Source organism: Bubalus bubalis, chromosome 11 (genome assembly GCF_019923935.1).
Source record: "Bubalus bubalis isolate 160015118507 breed Murrah chromosome 11, NDDB_SH_1, whole genome shotgun sequence".
Lineage (NCBI taxonomy): Eukaryota > Metazoa > Chordata > Mammalia > Artiodactyla > Bovidae > Bubalus > Bubalus bubalis.
The window spans coordinates 77,488,333-77,510,565 of record NC_059167.1 but is presented as its reverse complement, the minus strand read 5'-3'; the positions used below and the strand labels follow the sequence as shown (position 1 = coordinate 77,510,565).

The 22,233-nt window shown below is 40.6% G+C and overlaps 1 protein-coding gene across 9 annotated transcripts in view; it reads right to left on the bottom strand.

The window, feature by feature from the left end:
* Positions 1–22,233, bottom strand: part of RPGRIP1 (RPGR interacting protein 1) — a 74,697-nt gene that overhangs the window by 18,087 nt on the left and 34,377 nt on the right. For 2 of the 9 annotated variants that reach the window (XM_044925270.2, XM_044925266.2), the window contains 13 exons: positions 21,931–21,954; positions 20,939–21,085; positions 19,788–19,861; positions 18,090–18,232; positions 16,775–16,935; positions 16,166–16,309; positions 15,544–15,694; positions 13,089–13,541; positions 12,797–12,948; positions 12,000–12,342; positions 10,605–10,786; positions 9,878–10,078; positions 9,209–9,347 (listed from right to left, as the gene is read on the bottom strand). In XM_044925270.2, coding sequence (XP_044781205.2) covers positions 9,209–9,347; positions 9,878–10,078; positions 10,605–10,786; positions 12,000–12,342; positions 12,797–12,948; positions 13,089–13,541; positions 15,544–15,694; positions 16,166–16,309; positions 16,775–16,935; positions 18,090–18,232; positions 19,788–19,861; positions 20,939–21,085; positions 21,931–21,954 — 2,314 coding nt within the window. Of the gene's footprint in view, positions 1–9,208; positions 9,348–9,877; positions 10,079–10,604; positions 10,787–11,999; positions 12,343–12,796; positions 12,949–13,088; positions 13,542–15,543; positions 15,695–16,165; positions 16,310–16,774; positions 16,936–18,089; positions 18,377–19,787; positions 19,862–20,938; positions 21,086–21,930; positions 21,955–22,233 lie in introns of those variants that run through there. The other 7 variants (XM_044925267.2, XM_025260539.3, XM_044925268.2 and 4 more) reach the window with 7 other exon arrangements.

The following is a 22,233-nucleotide window of genomic DNA, read 5'->3' as shown; positions in this document are numbered from 1 at the left end:
GGTCAGAGAATGTTTTGTCTGTGATCTGCAATGTGGGAGACCTGGGTTTGATCCCTGGGTTGGGAAGATCCCCTGGAGGAGGCCATGGCCACCCACTCCAGTATTCTCACCTGGAGAATCCCCATGGACAGAGAAGCCTGGCAGACTGCAGTCCATGGGGTTGCAGAGTCAGACGCGACTGAGCGATTAACCACAGAAGTTTTACGGAGTCTTGTCTAAGTTCTCTCTTTTTTTCTGTATGTGGATAAGATTGTCCCAGAGCCATTTATTGGAAAGATTAGATTTCCCTACTGAATGACGTTGAAACCTTTGTGGAAAATCAATTTTCAATAAATGTAAGGATCTATTTCTGGATTAGCAATTCTGTTCCACTGATATATAAATCTATCTTTGTGCTAACATTGACAGTGTAACACTGTCTGAATTGCTGCAGCTTCATAGTAAGCTTTGAAATAAAATAGTACAAAAATTTCAATTTTTTTCTTTTACTAAATTGTTTCGGGTAGATTCTTTGCTTTTCTATATAAAATTTGGGTAGTACTGCATAAATTTTATAATTTTGAGTGGTCCAATCCATAAACATGGTACATTTCATTTATTTGAATTTTCCTTCTCTTAAAAACTTTTGTAGATTTCAGTATATAGGACTTACCTTTCTTTCATTAAACTTATTTCTAAACCTCTTTAAAGTTTAGATGATAGTGTGAATGTAACTGTTTCCTTCATTTAAGATTGTTCATTTATAAAATATGGAAATACAATTAATTTTGAAATATTGATTTACATATTGCAACCTTGTTCACTTGCTCCTAGCTTCAGTTGTTCAAAAATTTTTTTTGGTTTCTTATGATTTTCTAAATAGAGGATCATGTTGATTGCAAATAAAGGTAACACTACTTCTTCCTTTCCCATCTGTACGACTTTTTTTCTTGCTTTTTGCAGTATTTTTTTTCTTATTGCAATAATTAAAACCTCCACTACAATGTTAAACAGGAGTGCTGGATTGTCTGCACTAGTCTGAAACTGAGATGAGGAAGAGGAAAGAGCCAGCCCTGGCTTGCCAAACTACCACATTGCTGTTCTTGTGTTTTATGTGCAACCAGTTCCTGCAGGTGCCTGGCAACTCTCCAAGCTCTAATGAAGGCTCTGTTTCTCCTAGTGCTGGGGTCATGTGGATGCACACATCTGTATTTGCAGGAGAAGCCCTCAGGAGGTCTTGGTCAAAAGAGTCTGATCTTTGTCCTTTCCTGGATGGGGATACCCTTCAGAGGGGCACAGACTGTGAGGGCTGCTACTTCGTCATCCACCTCAGTAGCTGGCAGTTTCTTGTCATTATATCCAACATTTTGGAGAGTGAGAAGGAGGAAGACAGGGATAGACTCAGGTAGGACACTGAGGATGTGCAGAAGCTACTTTTTGAGGAAAAAAGACTAAAGAACTCCCTACTGACCCAAGCAACATACTTATTCAGCCTCTCTAATGAAAAGAGAGTCAGGAGGTCAGAGAGAATTTTTGACTGCCAAATGTCAATTAGAGGTCAAATGGGACTTACTGAAATACAAAACATAGTCTGAAAAGAATAAACCCTTTTCCTCAATGATGAACATAAAGGTGGTTTTGCACTATCTTTACAAATCTCAGGAAGAGCAGCTTGTGAAGGCTGCAATGGTCTATGATATGGAGATATCCCAATATTTGAAAAATAAAATGGGTACCGTGAACTTAAATTGTTCTGCCTCAAGCACCTTTCAGAAAGGTTTGCTATAGTTACAAAAGGGGATATTTCTGGGAAATGAAAATGTATCAAAACCAGATATTAAGAGTCCAAGAATGATCAATAATTGCTTCCTGTCTGGATGGATCTTTGTTCCATGTTTGGCTCAAACAAGAATCTAGTATTTCTGGACATCAGAGATTTCTTAGTACTTCACTGGTAAGGATTCTTTATGAGAAATTAGGCTCTTCTACCTGTCATGTGCAGAAAGTGATTCTCAAAGTTATTTCCTCAGCTGATGCTTATTGAAACTTCTGCCTCACTTTTGGTGGCTATAAGTAGCAATGCATAAGAAGGCAACACATCTGGCCTTCAAAGAAAACGACCAAAATGATGTTCTTTCCGCATTGTGTGAGGCCTTGAGACACCCAAAATGTAATCTGTACTGTCTCATGCTGGTATCTTGTTCTGACACCATTCATCAATGAGTTCGTCTCTCCTCCTCCCTTTGAAACCAAGCACTCACTGGCATTTTTGAACCTCACAGAAAATGAGCTTCTGGATAAAAGTGTCAAGTTGCTGTATGTAACTTTGAGACACCTGAAATGCTTCCTCCAGAGGCTGACATTGGAAAATTTTTACCTTAAAAAAACCTATCGAAAGGATCTCTCTTCTGCTTTGATCATCAATCAGAGGCCGACACATTGCTCTTGGTAAGAAAGTCCTCATGGATGACAGGATGAACCTTCTGTGTGTGAGGGCTTGAATTACCCCCAGTGTAAACCCTAGATCCTGGGGCTACAGAGCTGCAGTATAACCAGGGATGTTTGCAATCATTTCTTAAAGCTTCTCTAATAAAAATCAAGCCTAAAACACTTGAATCTGGGGCTGAATTACATAGGGATTACTGTACTGAAGTTTCTATGTGAATCTTTGAAAAAAAGCACTGTGGGAGATCAACCAAGATGGTGAAACAGAAAGACCCTGAGCTCATCTCCTCTCACAAACACACCAAAATCACAACTTATGGCAGAACAACTATCAGGGAAAAAACCAGAACCTTCTAGAAAGAAAATTCAATTAAAGCTATAAAGAAGGAACCACAACAAGATGGGTAGGGGTTGGACTTGTGATACACTCAAGTCCCATACCCTCTGGTGGGCGACCCACAAACTGGGGAATAATTACAACGGCAGAGGTTCTCCCAGAGGAGAGGGAGATCTGAGCCACACATTGGGTTCCTCAGCCTGGGGGACCTGCACTGGAAAAATTCACCCCCCAGAGCATCTGACTTTGAAGGCCAGACAAATTTACTTTCAGGAATCCCAGGGGACTGGGAAATAGAGACTTCATTTTAAAGTGTGCACACAAAATCTCATATGCTGGAGGACTCATGGAGGAAGCAATAAATTGAGAGGAGCTTGATAGGAATCCCACCTCCTGATCTCGAGGAATCTCCTAGAGAGACAGTAGGCAAGTGCAGCTTACCCTGGGACATGGACACTGACAGCAACCATTTTGGGGAGCTCCTTCTACCACCTAGACACCGCTGCTGGCAAGCACCACTGTGGAATCCTCCCTCTACTTAGGAGCCTCAGGACCAAGCCCTACGCTGGCCCAGTGGCCTGTGGGTGCCAGTGCTGGGGTGCCTCAGGCCAAGCAACTAACTGGGTGGGGAGACAGCCCCACCCATTAGCAGACAGGCTGACTCAGGACTCCATGAGCCCACAGTCAACTCTGGACATGGCCCACCCCTCTGGAGAGCCTGCTCTAGCCTCTGGACCAGCCTTACTCAGCAGGGGGCAGACATCATACACAAGCAAACCACCATCACCCAGTAGGCCCAACCGGGAGATGGGATTGACTGGGCCTCAGCCATGCCCACGAGCTTTGGGACACCCGGGACCCCACACACAACTGCGTCAGAAACTGGCCCACTCCACCAGTGATCTAACACCAGCTCTGGGACACCCAAGCCTTGCAACAAGACTCCAGGATCTAGCTCTGCCTGCCCGTAGGCCAGCACGAACCCCAGAGTCTGACTTCACCCACCAATGAGTAAGCTATAGCCCTGGAGTCTTATGGACCCTGATTATGCCAAGCAGTAGCCCTGAAGACCTCTGGGGTTCCACAATCAGCCGCCCTGTGACTCGGTCTTGCCAACTGGTACCAGCAGCCTCCACAAAAGGCAGGGCCGGGCAAGCAGGTGGACCAGGAGCCAAACAAGCTCACCAGACTGCCCACATAGCCAGCCCACCACAACAGAAGGACTCATGCAGCCCTCATAGGGGGAACCCCTAGAGCATGTAACTTGAGTGACAAGAGGGGAGTGTGCTGCTGGGATGCATACAGTGTCTACTGCAAAAGGCCATTTCTCCAAGGTTGGGAAATAGGGAATAGCCAACTTACAAGACATAGCAACATGGGCAAAATGAGGCAACAGCGGAACATGTTTCAGACAAAGGAACAAGATAAAACCCCAGAAGAAGTAGTTAGTGAAGTGGGCAACAGCAATCTACACGAAAAGAAATTCTAGGTAGTGCTTGTAAAGATGATCAAAGAACCTGGGAGGAGGATGAATGTAGACTGAGAATTTATGTAAAGAACCATCCCTCAGAGATGAAGACTACAATGACTGAAATGAAAAATATACTAGAAGGATAAACAGTAGACTAAACGATACCTAGGAATGGATCAGTGAGCTACAGTAGTGGAAATCACTGATACTGAACAGAAGCAAGAAAAAACATTGAAAAGAAATAAGGACATTTATAGAGACCTCTGGGACAACACCAAGCACACTAATATTTGCCTTACAAGGGCCCCAGAAGAAGAGTGGGAGACCTTGGTTTGATCCCTGGGTTGGGACGATCCCCTGGAGAAGGGAAAGGCTAACCACTCCAGTATTCTGGCCTGGAGAATTCCATGGACTGTATAGTCCATGGGATTGCAAAGAGTCAGACACCACTGAGGGACTTTCACTTTCACTTTCAGAAGAAGAGCCTGACAAAGGGGCAGAGAACATATCTGAAATAACAAGAGCTGCCAATTTCCCTAGCTTGGAAAAGCAAATAGTCACCCAGCACCAGGAAACACAGAGTTCTACATAGGATGAACCCAAAGAGAAACACACCAAGATAGAGAGTAATTAAAATGAGAAAAATTTAAGATAAAGAGAGAATATAAAAACAGCAAGGGAAAAGCAACAAATAACATACAAAAAAAGTTCCATAAGGCTATCAGTTGACTTTTCAACAGAAACTCTACAGGCCAGAAGAGAGTGACATGATATATTTAAAGTGACAAATGAGAAAAACATATAACTATGAATGTTTTATCCAGCAAGGCTCTCATTCAGATTTGATGGAAAGATCAAAAGCTTTATAGATAAGCAAAAGCTAAAAGAGTTCAGTGCCACCAAACCAGCTTTACAGGAAAGATTAAAGAAATTTATTTAAGTGAAAAAGAAAAGACCACAACTAGAAACATGAAAATCATGAAAAGAAAAACTCATCCATCAGTAAAAGGAAAACATACACAGTAAAGTTAGGAAATCATCCATACACAAAACCAGTAGGAAGGTTAAAAGACAGAAGTAGTAAAATCATATATACACACAATTGGGAAAGGAATACGTCAAGACTGATATTGTCACCCTGCTTATTTAACTTATATTCAGAGTACATCATGCGCAATGCCAGGCTGGGTGAATCGCAAGCTGGAATCAAAATTGCCACAACAAATATCAACAACCTCAGATATACAGATGATACCACCCTAATGGCAGAAAGTAAAGAGGAACTAAACACTCTCTTGATGAAGGTAAAAGAGGAGAATGAAAAAGCTGGCTTAAAATTCAACATTTAAAAAATGAAGATCATGACATCCAGCCCTATCACTTCATGGCAAATAGATGGCAAAAAAAAAAAAAAAAAAGAAAGAAAGAATGGCAGATTTTATTTTCTTGGGTTCCAAAATCATTGCAGATGATGACTGCAGCCATGAAATTAAAAGACACTTGCTCCTTGGAAGAAAACCTATGACAAACCTAGACAGCATATTAAAAAGCAGAGACATCACTTTGCTAACAAAGGTCTGTCTAATCAAAGCTATGATTTTTCCAGTAGTCATGTATGGATGTGAGAGTTGGACCATAAAGAAGGCTGAGCACCGAAGAATTGGTGCTTTCGAACTGTGGTGCTGGAGAAGATTCCTGAGAGCCCCTTGCATAGCAAGGAGATCAAACCAGCCAATCCTAAAGGAAATCAAGATTCATTGGAAAAGACCCTGATGCTGGGAAAGATTGAGAGCAGGAGGAGAAGAGGGTGACAGAGGATGAGATGGTTGGATGGCATCACCAACTCAATGGACATGAGTTTGAGCAAACTCCAGGAGATAGTGAAGGACAGGGAAGCTTGGTGTGCTGCAATCCATGGGTTGCAGAGAGTCAGACACAACTTAGCAACTGAACAACAAAGCAGTTAAGGGATATATAAAACAATTAGACATAAAATATGATATCAAAAACAGTAATTGTAAGAGGAGGAGAGAACAAATATATTTGAAATTAAGAGATGAGCAACTTAAAACAATCACACACACAAATTACTATACAAAAATCTCATTGTAACCACAAATCAAAAATCTATAATAGATAGAAGCACAAGAAAGAAAAAGAAATCCAAACATAACAGTAAATATATTAATTCAATCACAGAAGAAGAGAACAAAAAAAAAAGAAAAAAAAGGCTATAAAACCCCCAAATAATGAACAAAATAGCAATAACTACAAATCAATTACTTAAAGAGTAAATAGATTAAAGGCTCCAACCAAAAGACTGAATGTATACAAAAATAAGACCCATATATATGCTGCCTACAAGAGACCCACTTCAGATCTAGAGACACACATACAGATTGGAATGGAGTGTGTCTTTCCATTCCAATATCTTTCCATCAGAATGGAAAAAGGTATTCCATGGAAATGGAAATCAATCGAAAGCTGGAGTTGGGACTTCCCTGGTGGTCCAGTGGTTAAGACTCTGTGCTCCCAATGAAGAGGCCTGAGTTCAGTCTAGTCGGGGACCTAGATCCTACATGTTGAAACTAAGAGTTCGAGTGCTGCAACTAAAGATCCGGCATGCTACAACTGAGATCCACTGCAGCCAAATGAATAAATATTAAAACAAACAAACAAAAGGAAGCTGGAGCAGCAATACTCACATCAGACAAAATAAATTTTAAAATAAGGAGTGTTACAAGAGACAAAGATTAACTACATAATGATTAAGTGATCAATCCAAGAAGATATAACAATTGTAATGCTATGTGGCTCAGGTGGTGAAGTGTCTTTCTGCTATGCGGTAGACCCAGGTTCAATCCCTGGGTCGGGAAGATCCCCTGGAGAAGGAATGGCAACTCACTCCAGTACTCTTGCCTGGAAAATCCCATGGACAGAGGAGCCTGGTAGGCTACAGTCCATAGGGTTGAAAAGAGTCAGCCATAACTGAGAGACCTCACTTTCATTTTATGCACCTAAATACAAATAGGAGCACCTAAATATAAAGGCAAATGTTATGAGAAATATAAGAAGTGGGACTATGGTTGTCATTCTTGATGTCATTGTCCTTCTTACCAACAGTGCACCCATGGCTGTTTTTCTTTTAAATGGATACTTTTGGTATTTACTCTTTGATTTTATTTTCCACAATCTTACTCTGATATGTCTAGATTTTGATTTTTACTTATCCTGCTTGAGTTTCATTTCATTGAATATTAATACCTTTTATGAATTCTGGAAAACTCCAAGTCATCACCACTTTATTGCCTTTGTTCCCCCCTTCTTTCTCTTTTCCATTTAAGTATAGCTTGCATGCACGCATGCTCAGTCACTTCAGTCATGTCTGACTCTTTGTAACCCTATGGATTTAGCCTGCCAGGCTCTTCTTTCAGGGATTCACCAGGCGAGAATACTGGAGAGGGTTGCCATGCCCTCCTCCAGGGGATCTTCCCCACCCAGGGATTTAATCCACGTCTCCTCTTTTGTAGGTGAGTTCTTCACCACTGAGCTCCCAGGGAAACCCAAGTGCAGCTTAGACCTCATTTTCTCTCTCTTCTCCTCTGTAGTATTTTCCATCTTGTAGTCTCTCGTTTTATTCTGGATATTTTCACCAATTCTCATTTTAGTTCTGTCTAATCTGCTTTCAACCCATCTCTTTTCCTCATAAATTTCTGTATTTAGCAGTTCTATCATTTCTATTGATTCATTTTCAAATTTGCAATATATTTTGCAAACATCTTGTCATTTGATTCAGGCAAAAAAATCCACATAAATGAATACCAAAATTATTAGGTGAAATCTGATGAAGAATATTTATATGGACTCAAAATACTTTCTCATGGATTACTTAGTGACTCAGTTCAGTTCAGTGGCTCAGTCATGTCCGACTCTTTGCATCCCCATGAACTGCAGCACACCAGGCCTCCCTGTCCATCACCAACTCCCGGAATTCACTCAAACTCATGTCCATCGAGTCAGTGATGCCATCTAGACATCTCATCCTCTGTCGTCCTCTTCTCCTCCTGCCCCCAATCCCTCCCAGCATCAGGGTCTTTTCCAATGAGTCAACTCTTCGCATGAGGTAGCCAAAGTACTGGAGTTTCAGCTTTAGCATCAGTCCTTCCAAAGAACACCCAGGACTGATCTCCTTTAGAATGGACTGGTTGGATCTCCTTGCAGTCCAAGGGACTCTCAAGAGTCTTCTTCAACACCACAGTTCAAAAGTATCAATTCTTTGGTGCTCAGCTTTCTTCACAGTCCAACTCTTACATCTATACGTGACCACAGGAAAAACCATAGCCTTGACTAGATGCACCTTTGATGGCAAAGTAATGTCTCTGCTTTTGAATATGCTGTCTAGGTTGGTCATAACTTTCCTTCCAAGGAGTAAGCGTCTTTTAATTTCATGGCTGTAGTCACCATCTGCAGTGATTTTGGAGCCCCCAAAAATAAAGTCTGACACTGTTTCCACTGTTTCCCCATCTATTTCCCATGAAGTGATGGGACCAGATGCCATGATCTTAGTTTTCTGAATGTTGAGCTTTAGGCCAACTTTTTCACTGTCCTCTTTCACTTTCATCAAGAGGCTTTTTAGTTCCTCTTCACTTTCTGCCATAAGGGTGGTGTCATCTGCATATCTGAGGTTATTGATATGTCTCCCGGCAATCTTGATTCCAGCATGTGCTTCTTCCAGCCCAGCGTTTCTCATGTTAAGCTGGCTAGCTAGCTTTAAATACACAGACAGCTACTTTCTTAGAGAATGACAGCTTGGTTGGCCTAACCAGCACACGTATAACATAAAACTGAGCCTAGAGTCTCCAATACAATTGATCATGAAAAGTTTAGCAATGAAGATGAAAGAAGAAAGTAAATAACCAGCTTTATAAAATAATCCAATGATTACAAAGGAAAATAATATTTTAAAAAGACAATACCATTCACAGGATGTGGGGTTTCCTTTAGTATCTGTGCTGAATAGGATGATGTCATTTCCTCTTCCTTTTGCTGATTTTTTAAAACATGATCTGTGGCGATCTTAAGCCCTGAGAATTTCCATTCAATGTATTTCACCTGCTTCAGATACAATTATAATTGTAAATAAGTATACTGTATAATTATACTAATTTAATATGTTTAATATTGCATAATTATAATTATATAATACAATATAAATATATATACTCAGTCATAGAATATATATTTATAACCTCATATATGTATGTGTGTATATATTTCAGACCACATAGTAACTTTAATTCAGTTTCCTATGAAGAAGAGGTAGTATCAAACACATAGGTGTTCAATAAATACTTGCTTTTTAATTTATTTTGATTACAGTTGAAGTGACCCAGTTGGGACTGTGGTACTATATCTCTAAGCATAAATTACAGAGTGTATAATCTGTTAAATTAAATTACATTGAAAAGAACTGAACACTCCAGAGGTTTATTAAACTACTTATGTTTGTGGAAATACAGGCTCATCACAAAAAGCCGTGGTTATCACTTATCTTGTGTGCCTGCTTCTGCTTCTACCTCTGAGAATAATATACTTGGGGACACTACGACCCATACTTTCATTCTTTGGGGTTTCTAAGGCCTTACCTGTAGTGTATTTCCATTTAAGAGGTTATGACTAAGATACTCCATTCTGTTCTTTCCCTGGAGGCCTGTTTTTCTGCCATGTTTTCTTCTTGAGTAGCCTGCAACCTGGTGTTCCCTTTCCTTTCTTTCTCCCACCTGAGGTTTTCTTTTAGCTTGATACTGGGCGGCTTCGGTGGGAATATCAATAGATGCCATCTGGTCCTAAATAGAAGGATCAGAGACAGATTTACAAGATGAGTTTAACAGCCATGATAATCAAGAAAGAGATTTGTGAGCCAGCATTAGACTTCATTTATCTCTTGCCATGGAGCAGAGATATGCCATCTCTTCCCTCCCTACAATAAAACCCAGCATTTTGTTCTATCCATAGCCTTATGGCATTATGAATGCTTCAGATTAAATTTGCAGAACATGACATTCACGGGCTTCTCAGGTGGTGCTAGTGGTAAAGAACCTGCCTGCCAATGCAGGAGCCATAAGAACCACTGATTCAGTCCCTGGGTTAGGAAGATTCCCTGGAGGAGGGCACAGCAACCCACTTCAGTATGCTTGCCTGGAGAATCCCATGGTCAGAGGAGCCTGGAGGGCTACAGTCCAGGGGTTGCAAAGTCAGATACAACTGACTTAGCATGCACGCATGGCATTCACAGGAATTTCTTTTACCCCAGTTGTAATACTGTCTTCCTCAAATCAAATCTTCCCCACAGGATTGGGGGAGATCTGCTACCTGGGGAGGAAAGGAAGCTTCTTCCTCTTCTACTGACGTCTCTAAACCATCCCTGGTGTCCTCCTCACTCTGAGCTTCTGGCTTTGGGAAGCTCTCTGGGGGTAGGTAGCAAGACTCCCAATCCAGTTGCACCTGAACAGATCCACTGGGTTCCCCCACAGGGTCAGTGAGGTTAAAATCACCTGAGAGACACACAGATATTAATAAAATCTGATCACATGAAAGTAGGCACGGGAGCGTTTATCACAACCTTATCTATGACTTCCCCAGTTTAAATTTCACGTTTTGTTTGCAATTAACATCAATCAAATAACCATGATGACAATACACTCAGAAGCAAAATAAAATATCAGTGAATATCCATAATCACTCAGAATATTTACTTCTGCTGCTCAAAATATTTATTGGGGAAGATTGGTATCTTCAGGTTCAGGAAGGGATAATCAAAGATGCATGGAGAGATATAGCTTGCTTGTCGTCAGTCACCCAGTCAGTAAACAAGAGCACCTTATACTATTAACAGTTTCTACACCTTAGGCATACTAAGAAAACCATTATCTTCACCCGTGGCCCCTATTTCTGAAATAACAAAAACCAAGAAGACTTAAGCAAAATGGCTTTTTTCTGAATGTCAGACTTCTGCTTTGTAACACTGATTAATTTAACAGATGGCTCACATTGCCTCTCTTTGGCAAAGAATGAATTGTGAGCAGAAGAGTCAGCTTCTTTTCTTATTTTTTTTTTAAGCACTCGTGATATTGGGAGAAGGGAGGCCTCACATACTTTCTGGAACAAAGCTTTTTTAATATGGTCAATACTGGCTGTAACCATCCACACTTCCTAATAAGAGCACAGACTGCAATCAGAGAGTTGACCTTTCTTGTACAATCTGTACAACCCTGGGTATGAATGTAGGATAAGGTAGCATGAAGTTCAGCTTCATACTGGGGCTGGGGGAGAATCCAAGAAATTTGTCATGGTGTGGCATGGAAGACTCATTTGGATTTAATGTTTAAAAGAAGCAAGAGAATTATGATGAAATGTTACAGACACAACTTAAAATCTGATATCTAGCCATGTGCCAAGAAATAATAGACCTTAAGTAAAAACGAATACTAGAAAGCACTACAGAGATGGAAAATGTTGGTTCAGACACAGAGTGGTGGGTCTACCCACTCAGGGATTTCCTTCTGTTGCTGAAGAGCAGCAGCAGAAGCCAGTGTTTCCATACGATTAGCAAGGCTCTAAGTCTTCTACTCTGCTGCTCTTTACAGTTATTCTCAAATCTTCTCAGCGAATTTTAAGAGAGACTATTCCAAGCAAGAAAAGTAGAATTAGGACAGGGAGACAACACTGGGCAGAGAGCATAAAGATGTAATAACCTTGAACTCCTACCTTGAATGGATTTGTTTTGTGCAAGAGGAAGCAAGGGCACCTGGACTCGGCCAAGGTACGAGCCAGGCTCTGAGTCTTCGTCATCAAAAACGTACACAGAGAGGGCCTCCCGCCTCAGATACTGATCCAGGTCAGAAGTCACAAGCACTGGGAATCGAGCCAGGTCTCTGAAGTAGGGATTGCTACTGGCCGGAATGATGGTGGTGTCATGGTCAGAAAAGGTAAAGAAGCGATACATGACATAAGGGCTGGGTTGGGCTCCCAGTGATCGGCTCCGGAGGCCACAGCATCGGATGATTTCCACCCGCAGCTCATTCTGATTCTTCCAGGTCCCCGATCTGGACTGAAAAGATGTTGGTCTTGGATTAAGGAAAAGCGCAGGCTGAGAGACTCATTGCAGGTGAAGCCCAGAACCTTTGATGAGGAAAAGCTATGACCTAAAGAACTGCTGAATCCTGACTGGGAAACAGAGATGCCTAGCCAATGACCTTCACCTGCATTCAAACTGGCTCTGGCAGATAACTCTCTCGGGGAGATGCTGGCTCTCAGGCCTCATCTTAGACAGTGGAACAGAGAAGCCATGTTGTTTATAGAAAGGAGATGTAGCTAGCTCCAAGGGCATGATTTCACTTCAAACTCAAGCTTGACCAAGGGAAGGATCTAGACTAGTTGTGGTGTGACAGTTTTTCTTTCCTTCACATTCCACAAGTACTTATCGAGAGTGGAAGACTGAGCTGTTCTCAAGAGCTGTTTGACTGAGTGTCCTCTGAGATGCATGGGTTCATCCTTTTTCTCACCTCATCCTTCTGGGCCTCCCAGGCTCCAAGCACATTGGCTGCCAAGTATGCCTGGGCTTTCCTTCGCTTATTGTATGCTTGTAGACTGGATCTTATGGGGAAGCGCAGCCTCATCCAGTACTCTAGCACCCCAAAGACTTCTCCACCAGTTCCTGGGTAGCAGAAAGTATGAGAGGCATAGAGGATACAGACAGCAAGGATCAAGAATAAAGGGAGAGGAAAATGGGAAACCACCAGCACTGTGGAAATACCACATTAATCCTGGGAACTGCGGGAGGTTGACAGCACTTACCAGTAAGTGTGGCAGAGCCGTGGACTCTCTCTACAGTCTCCAGAACCCTGTCAAAGCAAATCCATCCAGCTGCAAGGGTGTGGTGCTCACTGGCTATTGCCTGGTGTAGATCAAGCTGGGCTGAAGCCCCTTGAAGGTAGTGCAAGAAGAGGGAGTCTGTCTCCACCACATACTGGGAGGTGAAGTCATAGAGAGGTTGTGGCCCCACAACTAGTGGGGTACAGTGGGTTTCAAAGTCATAGAAGGAATAGGTGCAGAAAGTGGTAGGTTGAGTGTCTCCAGCCTGAGCCAGGGCAGCAGAGGTCAGAAAGGCCTGATGGATGTGCAGTTCAAAAAGGTTCTCACTCTGATGCCATGGAGAAATGTCCACTTTATCCTCATCTTCATGGACTGGCAGTGGTTTCAGACATAATGGCAACTGTTGGGTGCCATAAGCCACGTCTTTAAGCTGTTCTAGAGGGGAAAGAAAACTGCCTATCCATTAAAGGGTAGGAAGTTTCTTCCTTAAGGTAAAGGAAGGTAGAAAGAGAATAAAAACCATGGTGGAAGTCCAGATTGTGACTATTTCAGGAAACCATGTGATTTTAAAAGAAAAGCAACAGAATGACACCCTGGTGCTTTGGATTCTGATGGCCAAATAATCCAACGCCTATTTTAACTAAATTGGAAAGTAAATGCTAACCTCAGGAGGTTACACTGCTAACACTGGAGGCACAATTTCATCCATAGATGACATTGTTTTGGCTTACAGCAGGATCCTATGAATTAATTGATAATTTCATTACAGAAGCACAAGAAACACAAAATGCAGATATTTCCAAAAGTTTGGGATATTGGCCCTGGAGAGAATAGCAAGTTACAGTCAGTGTCTATTACATTACACTGGGCTCCATTAAGATATGATTCCTCTTTTCCAGTCAGATCAATCACAAGACTCTTCATTCTGTTAAGAATTTTATTTCATTGTAAGAAGGCCAAAAAATTCACTTTAAATCAAAGCGTAATAGAGTAAAAATCAGGAAGGGCACTTACTGGAAAGAGGTTTAAAATATTGGCAATGGGATATAAAATAAAGATATGTGAGACAGTCCACTAAATCTGTGCGTTACCTCCCATATCCAACCAACCTGAGATGATATATAGTCTGCTTCAAATTGGAGTATCTGAGTTGTCACAGTGTGTTGATGATAAAGGTCCTATTTTAAGAGTTAAAGTAGTAGAAGAAAGATATTTTGGGTACATCAGAATGTCTTCCTGCCCAGAAGAAGTAGAATACAGGCACTGGTGAGCAGTTTCTTAATTGATAAGATTAACATAACTAAAGACAACATTAAAAATTTGCATTACATGATACAGAGTTAATAATTCTAGCATATAAAGAGCTTCTAAAAATTAATAATACACTATTAAGAAAAGGGTTAAGGGCAGGGACAGGCAAGTCTCAAAAGAAGTAATACAAATAACTGGTAAACAAATGAAAAACTCTTTAGCCTTATCAGTAATGAAGGAACTATAAGTTAAGGCAAATGAATCTTCAGAAGTAGGTAAGGGTACTACATTGCACTATCCTGGGAGAAAGGTCCTGAATCTGAAAGACAGGAGAATTTCAATACAAAGGATTTCCTTTGTTACTTGGCAGGGACCTTTTAACAGACTTACCCTGGTATGCATAAGTCATGCAGAATGACCCCCCTCCCTTTACTCTAGTTTCATGCTCACTCAGTATCCTTACTGCTTTCCCAGAAAAAAGTTGCATATTCCCTGAGCATATTCTCAAGGCAGCAGTGAAAGAGCCACTATCCTAGAATAACAAATTAACATTCTGGTATAAATCTCAGTCTTCAGTGCATTTGGTTAATATGAGTCGGGTATCTCACCACTGAGTGTAATAACAAAGCCAATTTTCTCACCATGTAAGGCTGGAGACCAGATCCTGGTCCCCAGTAAACTGAACTAAACATAGAAAGTATCACATTATAAAATTTGCATAAGTTTCCAGCCACCTACACTGCTTTGTAGACATCCACAAACTGCAACAAAGAATTCAAGAACTTTCAGAGAGAAATCATAGAAAGAGATGATGAAAGAGGAATGGTGAAGCTCTACTATCTCACAAACACTGTGATCTAGGCCTGGCTTCAAGAAACAATCTCGAGAGAAAGCCCTCACTCACCTTAGGACCAACAGTGATACACTCTGATTTTCAGAGTAGATTCTGCAATGTCTGGGCCCTGTCGAAAATCTCCAGAGAAATCAGAGAAAATACCCTGATATGATGCAGGAAAAGAAGCTGCTGGCCATGTATTAAAATAACAAAGATGACAGGATAAAGAACAGGAGGGCTAAGTCATATACCGAGACACAGAGGGGCCCTCTGGACAGGTGCAGAGGGCAGCAGAGGCATTTAGCTGTGTGACAGATCCTAAGGTGAAATGAACAAACTACTAAGACTTGCCAGATATTGGAAGGCCATGGCTTCTTAAAATACCTTCCAGCTGATTGATACGCTTGTTCTTGAGGTCTAGGAGTTGATTCAACCTCTCCAGTTTTGCTTCGTGATCTTTATTTTCATTATCAGCTTTTGTCATCATTGCTTCCAGTTCCTCCTGAAACAAAATAATGTCTGAACTTTGCTATCTCAGTGGCCCAGAACCAAAGGGCCCAGATAAAAAGGTGGTACTTGGTGGGCAAAGGAAAGGAGACTCCACTACCTCCTTAGCAGGGCAGATTCATCACTAGAAAAAGGCTTGGGTTCCTTACAGACCCCTCCAGGACCAATTGTGCTGTTAGTGCCACGGGGTAGTATTTTTCCTGGGACTGGCGAAATTTGAACCCAGAAGCTTCCCACTTGCCATTTTCATTAGCTGGCCCCTTTGATTCTATTGCCAAGGTGCCATGGGCATGTGTGAGCCCTCAAGTGCAAAAGACAGCACATTTGTGTTTATTTGTGTTTGCACAGTACAGCATATCACCTTGCAACAGCCCTGGAAACTTGGGTCTTGCTTCATTCCCAGTTTTGTATGTGGTTCCTGTGTGCCCATTTATCTATCCCCTTCCTGTACCATCTTTCCTTGCACCTGATAACACACGTTGATTTTGCGCTGCAGAATAAGCATGTCTCTGGTCTTTTCTAGTTCCAATGTGGTCTCTGCATGTGATACTTGCAACTCACTTAACATCTGGGACAGTTTTTTTTCTTCCTGGTTTTTTGGTTCACAGGGCTACAGAGGAAAAAGCATTGGTAAAACAGAGTATAAACATGGTAGTATAGTAATAACTATTGTCTAAAGTAGCTGCTGGTAATCATAAAGTACCAGCAGCAGAATCTATTTCAAAATGTAGAAGAGAACCTGTGTTACTTCACAAGGCTCTCTACGTTAGTTACTCATGTTCAACAGAAGCAGTGAGTAAGTTATACAACCTCCAATGGATGTTTGCTCTTCAGCAGATCATTGCAAGTCCTCATCTAGAAAAGATTCTAAAGCTTATGAGCTGTACAGTGTGGGAAAAATCTGTGCAGTTCATGAGGCTGTCTCTACTCTCAACCTTCTCATACCCTTCCAAACAGTGTCCTCAATCAGGACAAAATGTTATTCAGTGAGTTTTCTAGTCCCTTCATCTTTTCAGCAGATATTTGCCAGGGATCCCTCTGTAGAGGAGACTTGCTTGATTAAAGATGTTCTTACCTGTATCTGAATGGTCTCTTGAAATAGAGCTGGGTGAGTGGCTGGTGCAGATTGCCTGTCAGGAGATTGGGAAAATGTGCTTATATTTTGGAGATCCTCTACTTCCTGTTTATGCTTCTGAAGCAAGCTGGTGACCTCAAGCTCCAGATCTTTGTTTTGAGCTGAGGGGAAAAAAATACAGAAAGCTGAAACTCTGTGTTACCAACAACCACGCTAAAGTTGGCCCAAGTGTGAATTACACTTTCCCACTAATGTTTAATTCATTTTATAAACTTGCCCTTAAAGAAGTAATTTTCTCTGATTTCTACAAAGGGATTCTAGCTTATGGACCCTGAGTTGACACTTGGACTCCAAACACAACAAAAAACATCAGCAGAGCTATAGTACGGAATGGAGTACTAACACCACCACAGCAAAAATCAGAGCCACTTGACTGACTAGGTAGTCCAAAATTTTTGACAGTATCTCCTCAATGCTTCCCCAACTCGGTCTGACTTCTACGCTATTGGCCCCCTGTGACACCCACCTCCACACCCACTCTGGGCATTTGGACATTTCTATGTGTGTTTCAGGGAAGGAAGGTGATCACCATTTAAACTGATCATTTCACTATCAGGGATTAGAGAGGAGGTTACATTAGATTACCCACAAGACCTCACTTGTACATACTACAAGGATTCTTAGCACGTACTCCTAAGCTTTATTCTTTTATGGTTCTTGCCTCTATTTTTCTTGATGTCATATTTCTTTTCCTCCACTCTGTCATGTGAATATACCAGAATATGATGAAATATAAATTTGATAAGACTAAATATCAAGGTCCAGGCCAGCAAAAAGAGAGGAGACAAAGGTCTCTTTGACAGAACTTAAAAATATTCAGAGTAACTACTGTGATCCAAGAATTAAGACGGGGGGGAAATGCCAGTGGTAATGAAGATCAATAATCTGCTTCTCAATTTCAGGTATCAGATGCTAAAAAAGAAAATGAAATACTTTCTAACCATCCTAAAATGACTGATGAGAAGGCAGAAAAATTCATTTTCAATACTTTCAATAAATAGTTTAAAACATTACAAATTAAGAAGTGGCGTTCTCTCACGTGGAGAGTCATCATGTAGGGAAAAGTATACGTGTGAGGTAGGTGCCATGCTTCCTTGATTGTGAATCTGATCTGACTGCCAATGTTCTTAGTCTAATTATCCAGTAACCCGCCCCACACACAAATAAGATCAAGAGATGGGGTTGGAGAAATGCTGGGCCAAGCTCCTTTCTCCCCTACTAGATGTAGAGGATGCCTCATTTGAGAGAGACCTACCTTTCTCTTGTGAGAGCTGAAGTAAGATGTCTCTCTTCTCCTTCATCTCAACATCCAGTTGATTCTGCAACTGAGAGACCTTCTGCTGTAGCTGTTCTCCAAGCTCATGGCTCCACTGAGGCTGATTGCTGCTATCCATCATGCTGAAAACAGGCAGCAAGTAAGGAGGGAGAGGAGAGTTGTCAGATGGACACTCAAAGTTGGGTGATAGGACGTCTTTATTACACAGTTTCAGCATCTCCTGGACCTAGTTCATCATTCATTTCCCTACATGTTTTTTTCTGCTCCTGCTTTCTCTGTAACTGTCATTTACCAACTGCCTTGGAACTTTTGGGTCCTACTGAGTTGCTTAGTATCACTTCTGTTTAAGTCTCAAATAACCCCCCTGAGCAAACAACCCAAGTCTTATCTATTTCCCAGGGAACTTCTCCAGCATGATGGCTTGCTTTAGGCAGGGAACTGTGTACCAAGACATTCTCAGGCCTGTTAGATTAGAAATAAGGAACAGAATATTTCCTTTTTCCCTTACTCCTCTGTCTACCTTCACCAGTGGCTAGTTTAGAGAACGCTCACCTTTGAATTAGATTGTAAATTACTACTGTAGGGCAGGAACTAAACTCTCAGTGACTGCATCCTGAACACCACTTTATCTAGATGACAGGGCAGACTCATCTTCAGTGTAAAACACACAGTTTCTGATTATTTACACAAGTGAAGTTGACACTGGTAATCAAGCAATTATTTCTACTTATGTCTTTTTCCTATTTATCATTTTAATAAATGTGGTCTAAAAACAACTTGTTTAAGCTAGTACTGAGATTTCTTGGCACTTTCTGCCCATATATTACATGATGATCTGAGAAGAAAATGTTATGAATAATGAAGGGAAGAGGCCAACAGTAATGTTCATCACAGGGAGTCTTCAAAGTGGATAAGGCTGACACTATCTTATTTCACTGAATTGAAGAGTGTCAGTTCTTCCCAGGATGCTCCCGTGCAACCTCTCCAATTTATACCCTGCTGTCCTTAAGTTAGTCAGAAGGAATGTTTAACTTTTTAAAACTTACAGTATTTTTAATTTCAAAATACAAGAATATATATTTGTTGTGAAAAATTAAAATGATACAGAGATATTTAGAAGAAAAGCCCTATTTCAGTCCTTTCATCTCATTAAAAGTTCGTGGATCCACACACATGACATAATTTAAGTCACAACACATTATTTTGCAATTTGTATTTTCTTTTAACAGTATATCTTAGGCATATAGGTCTAATAACTTTATATTATTTCAGTGTGGGGGTACAACATGATTTATGTAGTCAATCCCTCTCAGAGGAAATTTTGACTGTTTCCATTTTTTTTTTTTACTTTTACAGATTAAAATAACAATGCAGGAATATTTAACATTCTTACTACCGAGGTATCTTTGCACATGCACAAGAGGATTTCTTTAGTTTTTGTTTCCAAAAAATGGGTTATCTGGCACAAAAGAGATGTACCTTTAACATTTTGATAGATAAGGTCAAATTCTCTTCCTAAAAGAGTCTGTCAATTTATGTTCTCACTGTGTTGAGTACCAGTTTCCCTGTGTCCTTATCAAGACTAGGAATTATTTTTATTGTTTAAATTCAGATTGCTCTTTCCTATAACTGTCTTTTATAACAAACAATGTTCTGAGATCTAAACTTGGTACTTACCTTTCTAAGAGTTTGTCATAATTGTCATTCAGCAATTTTCGTTCTTTTTCCAAATCTTCAACTCTCTCCTGAAACTAAGAATGATAATAGAATGCTTGAGATAAAATTTTAAAATCCATTGCCTTGCACAAGTTCTCCCTTTTCTGTTGTGGGGTGGGGACTTGTGTGGGAGATTTTCAATGTTCATCTCCATGTCTGTGAAGATCCATTCAACTAGAAAGACCTGAAGCAATTTAAGGTGGGATAGAAATTATTAGAATTAATGAGGATTCCCTGAATTAAATTTTTTTTATTGTTAATAAAAACATTTCTTTTGCATTTTATACAGAACCTGAGCCTGCATCATGACTTGACAGTTAGCCAGGGATTTACAAAACAGTATTATCCATCTCAACAGTGGTTCTGGGGATTAGGGAGCCACGTAAATACAGGCAGACATTGTGAGCGAGGAAGCAGGCACATCAGGGGTATATTTTTAATCCTTTCTTAAAGAGGAAAGGCAGTAGAGTCTTCTGATTCATTGGAAACCTGTGCATACGGGGCTTCTAAAACAAACATTGTATTGCGAGCTCTTGGGGAAGGGCAGTATAAGAACCCTGATAAAAAAAGAGATATTTGCTTGTGGCCGGGAATGAGGAGGGAGGCATACTATCGAATTAAATTTTCATGATGTCTGGGTATCTACTGTTAGGGAAACAGCAGAACGTTATAACAGAAAAAAGACTTTGGAGAATAGTTGTTTAGTTGTGAAGTCATGCTCGTCTCTTTTGTAACTCCATGGACTGTAGCCTGCCAGGCTCCTCTGTCCATAAGATTTCCGAGGCAGAAAAACAGGAGTGGGTTGCCATTTCCTTCTCCAGAGGATCTTTCCAACCCAGGGATCAAATCTGTGTCTCCTGCATTGGCAGGTGGATTCTTTACCACTAAGCCACCAGGAAAGCCAGATGTAAATATAAATCCCAGTTTTTTTTCTAGTTTTACACCATTACAATACTGTAATCTTGAGCAAATTATTTAATCACTTAGAACCTCATTTTTCTCATTTGAAAAAAAGAAAAATACCCATATTTTTGCTCAGATACACTTTTTAACATCTTTGAAATTGGGATGTAACATACAATTAATGCTATCTTTCAATTCTTGTTATTTACCTCCTTGAGGGTTATCTGCAGGATGGACACATCTTCCATTTGGCTCTTCAAGCTCACAGCCTTCTTGCTCTCCTCCTTGAGCTCTGCCCTGAGCTCATTCACCTGGCTGAGGAGGGCATCGTGGGCTGCACCCAGGATTCCCTGATTCTGGGGCAAAAGGAAAGTTGCTCTGGGAATGTTTATAACACTCAGCAGGAAGGGTCTCAAGAAACCAACAACCCCAGCATCAGCATTCCCTAATGGATGTCTCAAAGAAGGGCTTTGATTTAAAGCATGGTCCTTTGCACTGTAAAATAACCTTGTTTCTCACCCTAGCATTTCTCAGAAAGTATCATTTCCCTGTTGGTGAGGATTTTCCACTCTGGGAAACTAATTCATCACTGGAGCCTTGATTTTCCTGAAGTTCAAACTCAACCCTACTTCTAAGTACTTTCTCAATTGCCTTTATCTTCTGAGACACTTAAATGCTTTTTATGATGACATGTTTCCTTTGTGCACCTAGCAAAGTGACATGTTAACTCTAGAAGTTAAATGCATTTTTCTGACGGAGCCTTCTGAAAGGAACAGCTGTGGCTGATCATGCAAGGAACTCAACCTTAGTGACTCTTAATCATGGACATTTACCTAGCTTCACCTGTACCCCACTCACAGAGGTACAAATATTTAATAACACCAGAGAAGGTTTGCAACAATTTTGCCATATCTCACCACCTCAGGCATGCTAGAGGACTACTCCTGGGAAAAATTCTCTGTAGCAATAGGCTCAAAAATTCTGTTTCAAATATTTCTTAACTCAGACTTTATATTTTAATTTTTATGAAAACAATGCAATCTGTATTTTCTAATAATAGTGATAGTATCATTTGTCTTAATAAAAATTACATGTTTGATTTAGTTGGCTAAATTCTGGTGTTACATTACTTGAAGATTCATTTGGGTTTCATTCCTCTGACTATCAAGAAATAGAGATTTAAGGAATCTTTATTAAGTACCTTATGGAGCAGAGTTTCATATGCCTGAAAGAAAGAAATAGATGTTATTCTATTGATATACCAAGTTGATATTTATTTTGATGTTTATCTCTGTAATACAAATGTTTAAATATTTATTTTAAAAGATGTTATGAACATTTCCCATAAATCAAGTCAATCTGTGTGCCTGTTTACTAACTGCTGCTCCCTTTCCCTGATCTAGCTTGCCAGGCAGTCTGTGAATATAATAGATTATGGCGTTTCTTTACAAGGGTCAGTTATGCAAATTTGCATTGCACTTGGTGGATTTTCCAAGGAAAAAGT